Source organism: Rhinolophus ferrumequinum, chromosome 13 (assembly GCF_004115265.2).
Source record: "Rhinolophus ferrumequinum isolate MPI-CBG mRhiFer1 chromosome 13, mRhiFer1_v1.p, whole genome shotgun sequence".
Taxonomy (NCBI): Eukaryota; Metazoa; Chordata; class Mammalia; order Chiroptera; family Rhinolophidae; genus Rhinolophus; species Rhinolophus ferrumequinum.
The window spans coordinates 7,014,464-7,024,609 of record NC_046296.1 but is presented as its reverse complement, the minus strand read 5'-3'; the positions used below and the strand labels follow the sequence as shown (position 1 = coordinate 7,024,609).

Below are 10,146 nucleotides of genomic sequence, written 5' to 3'. Positions count from 1 at the left end.
GTTTTAGGTACCAATTTGCTCGTTAAATATTTGTGGATTTCATTTTTTAATAAGTTATGTAACGGAAGACGATAATTTCCCCCAAAGTACATAACTAACTTAACTTTCTGACGAAAACAAATGCAGGATTGGAGGTGGGTAGGTTCCAAATTATGAAATACTCTGAACTGTCAGTCTGCAATTGGCAAATAGAAAAAACAAAAAACAACATTTTTGCTCACCCCTCTCCCTTAAAGGAGAATCTCTGACCTGTCACTTGTTAAGAAGATATTTAGGAATAGTTTTAATTTGTAAAAGAAATAATTTTCTTATTGTTGTTCTGAGCCAATAAATAATGATTGCGTGGCATGTGGTATCGCTGCGGGATTTTACTGGTTTTGTTTTTTTGCCAGGCAAGAACCGCCGTTGAAAACTTACAGAAGTAGTTTGTAAAAGTACTTTTTTTAAACAAAAGTATCATAATTTGTTGTGGCCGTTTTTTAAATGAGAGCTTCTCGAACAGTTTAAATTAAACTTGGCTTGAAAATGCTAATTCCGAACCCACTTAATTTAAATGTCTTTGAAAACGTTCACCCTTCTGTTTTTGAAGACAACAAATCACACCGAAGGAATGCAGAGACGAGACATAAACTGAACAAATACTTCCCGAATGGGAACGAACAAATAGTTACATGTTTTGAGGCATGGTTAGAGAAATTAAAAACCGATTTCAGTCCCTCCGATCACAGAATTCCCTAGAAGGGGACCCATCAAGGATGCCGGTTAATATTCTCTATCGTATACCCCAAAGAGTTGTAGATCGCGTCTATTCTGCTGGACTGAGAACAGATCAGTTAAAACCGAACGTGAATGGTGCAACTCGATCACAAAAGGTGTAGAGTCTTGAGACAGAAAAACTGAAGGGGGCGAGGCAGGTGGCCTGAGCGGCCATCTAAAGTGAACTCACGAACTTCTTGGAAACATTCGTAGTCTTTTGGTTATCTTCTCTTCGTTTTAACATTTGTTATTCTATTTCATTACTGTGGTAAGAGTACCGTAGCTAGGAAGCGGTGCTTTTCTCCCTAAACTTGGAGGCGCCGGCCTCCCCCAGGCTCTCGGGGCTCCCACGGCCCAGCCGGGAGGGGCTGCAAGGGCGGGGCGCGCTCCGCGAGGCCGCCGGGCCAGGTGGGGCGTGGCGGGGGCGTGGAGAACCGGGACCCGGCCGCCGCCCAGCCCCGGGCCCGGCCCGGGAGGAGCCGCGCCGCACACGGTTATAAGAAGCCGGCTCGCGGGCGCTCCGCGCGCACCAGCCCGACCCCCGTCCGGAGTACAGGACGCCGAGCGAGGGCCGAAGCGGGGCCGCAGGGTTGGCTCCCAAAGGGATGCTCTCGCCGGAGCGGCGAGGCCAGCCCCGCTCGCCCCTCGCAGCCGCCGCGCCGCACCCGCCGACGGCCACCGACATGGCTCTCTACTGCGGCGACAACTTCGGCGTGTACTCGCAGCCCGGCCTGCCCCCACCCGCCGCTGCCGCCCCGGGCGCCCCCCCGGCCGCCAGGGCGCCCTACGGGCTGGCCGACTACGCCGCGCCGCCGGCCGCCGCTGCCAACCCCTACTTGTGGCTCAACGGGCCGGGCGTGGGCGCTCCGCCGGCCGCCGCCGCCGCGTACCTGGGCGCCCCGCCGCCGCCGCCGCCCCCCAGGGGCGCGGCGGGGCCCTTCCTGCAGGCGCCGACCGCCGCCGGCACCTTCGCCTGCGCGCAGCGGTCCCTCGCCCAGCCCGCGCCCGCCGCGCCCGCCTCGCCCGCGGGGCCCGCCGCGCCCGGCGGGCTGGGCTGGCTGTCCATGGCCAGCCGCGAGGACCTGATGAAGATGGTGCGGCCGCCCTACTCGTACTCGGCGCTCATCGCCATGGCCATTCAGAGCGCGCCCGAGCGCAAGCTCACGCTCAGCCACATCTACCAATTCGTGGCGGACAGCTTCCCCTTCTACCAGCGCAGCAAGGCGGGCTGGCAGAACTCCATCCGCCACAACCTGTCGCTCAATGACTGCTTCAAGAAGGTGCCCCGCGACGAGGACGACCCAGGTGAGGGCAGGCGGACAGGTGCTTCCCCGCGGGGAAGCGGCGCGCGGGCAGGGTGGGTGGGTGGTCTCCGCGTGACTGACTTGAGACCCATGCAGAGTCTTCTGACTCTAACTGGGTGGGGATGGGAGCCGGTGGAGGGCCAGCCACCCGAACGAACCTCCTTTGACATGGGTGAGGGGGACCCAGAAGGCAAAGAGAGTATCAATGGATCCTCGGAGCGAGGACCGGGTGGAGAAGGAGCTGGTCCCTTACACTCCCCCCCCACAACACACACACACACACACACACACACACACACACGCACGCACGCACACACGCACGCACGCAGAGGCGGGCCAGTTAGAGAAAAAGGAAAATCCCATTTCTTTATACAGGAAGCCACCTGTGGGCCATTTGAAGGGAGGTAGATTGGGAACAAGAACAGGGTGAGCTCTCCCTTATCTCAGATTGTGCTGAGAATCCCATCACATATCACAAAAGAGGTGATGAGAGACCTCGGGGAACAGCAGGTCATTCGAGCTGTCCATCGGTGCACTTCCTCCTGCATCAGGTTCCTAAGAGACTCACTGTGTCCTTCATAAAACCGTCTGCCTACCTCGAGAGAGACAGTTGAGGATCGTGGCACAGACATGAGGCAGGCGCAGAGGGATTACAGAACTTCAGCTGGGTCTGCACGTTGTGGGTTTGGTACCTTAACTGTTTAGAAATGTAAAAATGAAAACCCCAAATTTGCTTTGTTCTGATCTAAGCTCAGGGCTGGGAAGGGCTACCTGTGAGGTGAAGGTGGAGAAAAGCTAAAAAAAAAAAAACCAAAACAAAAAAAAAACCCGGAGAGAAACAGAATCCTACTTGAGGTTTTCAGAAGGCGCCCAGGGCAAGGGAGGTGTGGGGGCAGAGTTGTGATAGGAAAAAGAGAAGGGAAATAAAACCGGTTTAGTTGCACACTACAGAGATCCAGGATTTTGTGTAAATTTTGTACATATGCTGGAGTATTCCTAGTGGCTTCTAACAGAAATACTGTACAAACCACATGTGATTGTAAATTTCTAGCAGCCACATTAAAAAAAAGTAAAAAGAATCAGTGAACTTACTTTTAACGTTTTTTTAAGTAACTCAAAATATTGTTTGAACTTATAACGAATGTAGAAATTATTACTGAGATACTTTGCGTTTCTTTTTTGGTACCAAGTATTCAAAATCCTGTGTGGTTTTACACTACCTCTCACTTTAGCCACTTTTCAAGTGCCCAGCAGCCCCATGTGGCTAGTGTAGTGGCTACTGTACTGGACCAGACATCAGTTGTAGAAGGTGCATCTTCCTGATATAGCCTCCAAATCACCTGCGATTATCATGTAAATTTCACGTATACTCCTGTGGACCTTCTAACAAATTGAAGGATCTGTAGTGTCTTGTCTCAAAGTATTTGGTACCAAGGTGGCACAATATCAATATCCTGATAGGTGCAGGTATTATTATTTAGATGGTAGTCATATAAGTAAGTTTTTTCTGCAAGTATTTGCAGAAAATGTCAGTGGAGAAAGTGGGTGTGGGGGAGTGTGTGCTGTTATGCTGTGGAGGCCGCGTAACACGGTGGTTAGTTGAGAAAGCGGAGTCTAGAGCCCGTCTGCTTGAATCCTGGCCCTACCATTCCTTACGGGGCATATGGCAAGTTAGTAACCAGTCTGCGCCTCAATTTCCCTATCTGAAGAGTGGAGGTGATAATATTGCCTATCTCCACATGGCTGTGAGGAGGAACTGAGGTTATCCATGGAAAGCACTCACTACGAGATAAGTGCTTCACAGTACTTTTTCAAATGCCTGTGATTTTTCTTCTTTTTTTTTTTTTAACCAGAAGTGAAAAGAGCTGTTGGGAGATAAAATCCTCCAAGGTGATAGATCTTTTTTTACTTCAATTGTGCTAAATAAATTGAGTGAAATTTTCTCAGTAGGAGATTAGCATCACATGCGTTAAATGGGGCTCTGATCACCCAGTGAAGGGAAAACTTGAAAGAGCTGCTTCCTGCCCAGGGTGAGGAGGAGATGGAGACTCGAGGAGAGGAGTTCCCTTGTTCTCTGAATATATGCCACCCAAGGCGTTGTTAATGCCATTGGTTCTTCAGTAATAACTCTTGTCATTTTTGTTCAACAAGGTAGAGGATCAGATATTTGAGGTTCCCTTATTCCAGTGGAGTATTTTTTAGGGGCGATTATACACGTTCAGCAAATAATGAACAGATGCTATTTTTGCACTGCTGACTATGTGCCAGCTATTATGCAGAGGTATCACTTAACCCTCACAGCCAACTTATGAGTTGGGTACCATTCTTATCCCTATATTTATAAGAAATGGAGGTCAAGTTTGAGTAGCGCCAGGATTTTGCAAGGGCACTCCATGTGGACCTAGAAAGGAAGGTGTTGGCTAATTAAAAGTATCTTGTGAGTAGAATTACGTCTTAAGATTTAAGTAGCAGACACTGCCAGGAGGAGATGAAAGTGGCCAAAACATCTTTGTTCGAGATTTCTCCTTGAAGATGAAAAATGTGGATTGAGCGTCTTTGTCAGTGTTTAATGAAAGTCTGCCCTTCTCCAAAAATTCAAGCTGAGTGCGAAGGCATAAACTAGGTCCTTCTCTAATGTCTTTCTTCCTCGTCTGTATAGGGAAAGGAAATTACTGGACCCTGGATCCAAACTGTGAGAAAATGTTTGACAACGGGAACTTCCGTCGGAAGCGAAAGCGCCGCTCTGAGGCCAGCAGCAGCTCCACCGTGGCTTCAGGGACATCAAAATCAGAAGAAGGTCTCTCCTCAGGATTGGGGTCTGGAGTGGGTGGGAAGCCAGAAGGAGACGGCCCCTCTGCTTTGCTAAGGCCTTCCCAGTCCCCAGAGCCTCCTGAGGGCGCCAAGAGTACTGTCTCCTCTCCAGGAGGATCCATGCTCAACTCTACCCCTTGCCTCAACACCTTCTTCAGCAGCCTCAGCACCTTAAGTGTCAGCAGCGGTGGGAGCACCCAGCGAGCTCTCTCTGGAGGCCACCACCTCCCTGGGATCCAGGGGGCCCAGCTACCCTCCAGCAGCACATTTTCCCCGAGCTCCGTCTCCGAAGCCTCACCAGACACCTTGCAGCTGAGTAACAGCACCAGCAATGGCAGCAGCCAAAGATCTTCCTATTATAGCCCTTTCCCTGCCAGCACCAGTGGGGGCCAAAGCACCCCATTCAGCCCCCCTTTCTACAACTTCAGCATGGTCAACAGCCTCATCTACCCCCGGGAGGGCTCTGAGGTATAGAGCACTACTTCTCAGACTTGAATATGCACACCTGAGATTCCAAGACAGTAGGGCTGGGGTGCGAAGTGAGGTTCCACATTTCTCTGGAGCTCCCAGGTGATCTTATGGTCCGTTGACCACACTAGGAGTAGCCTGGGTATAGTAGATAAGTCTTTCTACAACCCAGTAAGCCTTTACGGGTTTCTCTGGAAGAAGGGCCTCCCTGGAGAGAAATCCACCCCACTCTGATTAGGATAGTACCTGAGGACAGGGACCGTGTCTGTTTTGTTCATCACTGTATATTAGGGTTACAAGCTCAAATGTGTACACAGGCCAGCCAAAAAACAACTGAATGAAGTTATTGGGTAGGAAAAAGATAGCATCTGGCAACCGAAGCAATAGGGAGTAGTTGGGACTGACCAGCTGAAGGCGGTTGTGAATGGCTGGTAGTTATCTCCCGCCTGGCAGCATTCTGATTTTACCAGAAAAGTCAGATATCTGTATTTTTGTAGGAAACCTCCGTTTGAATTCTTTACCACTAATGAAAGTTTTAAAGCTACTGTACTGGGAAACCCCAGCAATCCTTGAGCTATGTCCAGCTCATGAATCACCTCCGCTTAATGCTTAGTGTCTGGCACACGGTAGATACTAATAGCAATAGAACTACCCAAGTAAGCCCTGTGTGTCAGGTGCTGTTCTAGACACTTGACTCACAACAACGTTGGGAGATAGATATTATCATAAGCCCTCATTTTTCATCGAGGGCAGTGAAGCTCTAAGATGTTAGGTAACTCACCGAGGCCATACAGATAGTAAGTCATGGAGTCAGGATCAGGTCTACGCAGTCTGGCTCCAGAGCTGGTGCTTGTAACTTGGTGTTCTAGTTCTTGAAAAACAAAGGTGCCAGCAATCATAGGCAAACATAGTGGATAGAGGGTAGGAATGAGCTAGATCCCATTTGACCAAAGATTCTGGTTGAAGTAAATATCACTTGAGACGTTGCCCTGAGCAGCGAGGATGGACACCACTTCCGCTGCCGTGTTCCTGAGGCCTGGGGTGGCCATTGTCCTAGTTAACTTGGTGTCCTGTCCCTGTTAGTATGCGTCCTGGATTTCATGGTTTTCAAAACAAAGTATTAGAATGTTATTAAAAGTAGTTTTAAAGTGGAATTTTTGTAGCCTTTTCATAAACCATTTGTGGTAAGATTTTAAAAAGAACATAATTTATTTTTAGCACTCCTTTTATTCTCAAGAGGTGTCCTCATTTGAATAATTTTTGTGGTCACCCTCTCAGTGCCCAGCGAAGTGCCTGGCCTCGGACACGGCAGACACTCAGTCACTGCTTGAACTTTTCCCCAAAGGGTTAGTTGATTTTATTGGAACAGCGTTGCATTAAGATGAAGATAATGCCCTATGAATTGCTTTGTACCATGTTGTTGGTTTGGGGTTTTAACTTACTTAAAGAAACAAAAATTTCATTGTAAAAAAATTTAACTTTTCCCTGTATATTCTTAAGACTCTCACAGCATTACTCTTAAATTTTTATTTTGAAATAACGTACAGAAAATTATTTTTTAAAAGTTTGAGGTGTAAGTAAGGTGTAAGTAACACCACCATCATGTTTAAATATTATGTACAGGCATACCTCGTTTTATTGCACTTCACAGAGGTTACATTTTTTTTTTTTTTTTTTTTTTTACAAATTGAAGGCAAGACTCTCCACCAGCAAAAAGATGACATGCTTTATTGTTGAGCTCACTTTCTGCGATGGTCTGGACCCAGACCTGCAATATCTCTGTGGTATACCTGTAGCAAGACAACCAAAGAGACCGTCTACCCCCATGCTGTGTGTACAAGAAACCAGTTTCAATGGATATTACCTGCTATGAAAAAACATGGACTTTTATAAGTGTTGTTTTTAATACAATTCTATATTTGTGAATTAATTTATAATGTGAACTGAGACGAAAAAATTTTTCCCCAAGAAAGTACACTGCATGCTGAGAATCACATGAAATAAACTTTAAGTGGGATGACTTCTGGCCATTTTTCAACATTACTATTTTTCTGTCTTCAGCTTCTTTCTCCTAAAGGAATAGAGATGTAAGTGGTAGGGCTCCAAAACCACTGCCAGGACTTTGTGTATGTTGAGAGAGGGAGCAAGCGATCGCTTTTTCATTGGATTTGTCCCACCTACGCACATCTGGAAGGGCCAGAATGAAACATTTACTCTTTGGGGACGGTCTACAAGCATATGAGCATTTTATTACAGAGTAACCGTTCTGTCATTTAGATTAAAGTGGATTTCAGTGCACCAGAAAATGTTCTGGAAAGAAACGGTGCTGGAAGACCTTACTAGTTGGTAACACTTCTCAGGTGGAGCTCTACATCCCTGGGTTTTGGGGTCCTCAAGAGGGCCACAGGCAACCGATTCCCATGGAAATACTGGGACACTTGGCTAGGGTTTCTGAGCAATGACACTTGATGTTTGAGGCTAAATATTTCGTTGTAGAGGCTGCTCTTTGCATCCCGGGATGTTTAGCAGAGTCCCTGGTCTCTACCCATTAGACTTCAGAAGTACCCCCTCTCCCTCTGGCCCTGGCCATGTGTGACAACCGACTTATCTCCAGACATTGCCACATATCCCCTGGGGTCAAAATTAACTGGTTAAAAACCACTGATCTAGACCAACTCCCACAATTTGCCAAAGTGGAAAGGGAACCCCCTCACTCCTCCACACACAGTCCTAGGTCCTAGGGCAAGTGGTTGAGCCCTGAATGAATTAGGCCTGTAAGCTGGTACAGGACAGGTTCTGTCCTCTGAGATGCCTTTTCTCCTAAAGAGAATTAGTTGTGAGTAGGTGCAACCCCATAAATGAGGCATTTCTCCGAACTGAGATCTACAGGTTTGCCTTGTCAGATGGGAGGTAGACTCCTTCAATATTTTAGTTGATTATAGATTCTTACAATTAGTTGACATTAATTATTTCTATTAATAGAGACCTAAGCTGAGGATAATTCTGATTAAACAATAGTAAACTATCTGGGTTATTCATTTTGGGGCGGCAAGGGGTGGGTAGGGACAAGGGCATAAAGATGCTCAGAAGGAAGACATGTTAAAAGAACATGATTAACCGGTATTTGGAAGGATCCAGATCTGGGTGGTTGATGGATATTGATATTAAATGCCAGAACAATGGCATTTATGAGAACAAAAGTGATGAGAAGAATCTGATCTGTACAATTAACTGCAAAGGGCAGCGTGGCTCAGTCCCCACTCTCAGGACTGAAGAAGCTGTGCTAAGAGCAAGTCTCCATCGGGAACTGCCTCCCGCTGGGCATGGGATTAAAGGGAAAGGGACTAAGCTGCCGGTGTCTGTGATGTTTCCAAGTCAAAGTCTGCACCAGCATTCCAACTGGCACTGATTTCCTGCATCTGCGACATTTTCTGCCTGGGAACCAGGTCAGAAATTATGGATCTGAGCTAGAGTTCACTTTGTGGTGTTCAAACAGTGCAGAGGAAAAGATGTGGACCCCTGGCAGATAGCTAAGCAGCCCTCTTTCTCTGGGGTTTCCCCGGGTCTAGGGGCTGATGTCAAGTTGCAGCCCAGGCGGAGGCCAATTTGGCACATTTATAACTTAAAGCAGCTGTCTTCCAGCCATCTTGGACGTAGTGTACCATTCAGAATAAGACAGAGCAAAGGAGAATTTGAAAATCCAATAAGTAGGTTTTTGGTTTTCTTCTTAATACTTTTAGATCCTTCATCCCATTCTTGAACTTAATGAAAAAAGGCTTTGAAAACTGGAAAAGGCCTTTGTACCCCAACTCCTCCCCCAGGCCCCGAAGGCACTCACAAGTCCTCCCAGGGCAAAGTGGGCATCACTGAACTTCAGAGGAAACTCCCAAATTGTGCTGCTTTCCCTTCCACTCTGAGATTCCCAGAATTTGGAAAGAGACTAAATCTTCCGGGTCTGAGTCTTGTTTTCTGTAGATGCTCTAGTAACTGAAACCTTGAGGTAGTTCGTGAAAAAGAAACCCCTGGTAGTTTCCTGAGGCAGGCAGGCAGGGATGTGCTAGTTTCTGTCATAGGGACCTGGAGGGCCAAGGAGGCCTGGCCTTTTGTTCGGAAAGCAGTCAGCTGGGGCGGGTGGTTGGGTGGCTGGCACCGCTGAAGAAAGAAGAAATGTCCTATCGTATCTGAAGACAACAAAGACCAGGTACCTACCAGCTTTTGTATTCATGATTTTAGGGATCATCACCAAAACCCTGGGAGACCCGGAAAGCAGCCCTTTTTTATTTATAAAAGGAAATATTACAACAATAATAACTCACTTCTTGGATGCCAGGCACTGTCCTAAAACATACACACACACACACACACACACACACACACACACACATATACATACATATATATACACGTACATATATATACATATATATGTACATATATATAACTCAAATATATGTATCTATATATATCTTAAATATATACATATGTATATTAGTTATGTTAACCCCCCCAACAAAACCGTTTTTTTTCATTTCACCAATGAGAATACTGAGGCCTGGGGAGTTTATGTAATCAGGACAAGGTCAAAAATCTAAGTGGTTGCTGCAGGTCGAACTAGAATTCAAAATCAGGCCATGTCAGAGCTCACCTGCCCTGAACCTAGTATACTGCCTCTTCATTTTGGAGATGAGACAGGAGAGGTTCAGAGAGGTTAAGTGAATTGTCCAAGGCCACACACCTTGGTGGTTGCAGATTTGGGCCTAGATCTCAGGCTCCTGCCCTGCTGCCCCCCTTCAGTGATGTTCTCCTC

The 10,146-nt window shown here is 47.2% G+C and overlaps 1 protein-coding gene across 1 annotated transcript; it reads left to right on the top strand.

Annotated features, from left to right (window-relative positions):
* The first annotated feature begins 1,439 nt into the window (after positions 1–1,439).
* On the top strand, positions 1,440–5,345 carry FOXI3 (forkhead box I3). Its single transcript, XM_033124197.1, has 2 exons — positions 1,440–2,061; positions 4,720–5,345. Exons 1-2 carry the CDS (start codon positions 1,440–1,442, stop codon positions 5,343–5,345), a joined length of 1,248 nt encoding a protein of 415 aa, XP_032980088.1.
* The last annotated feature ends 4,801 nt before the right edge of the window (positions 5,346–10,146 follow it).

Coding starts and splice junctions, on each gene's coding strand:
- FOXI3 (XM_033124197.1), top strand. CDS start 1,440: ATGGCTCTCTACTGCGGCGACAACTTCGGCGTGTACTCGCAGCCCGGC. Junction 2,062..4,719: donor CCGCGACGAGGACGACCCAG/GTGAGGGCAGGC, acceptor TCGTCTGTATAG/GGAAAGGAAATTACTGGACC.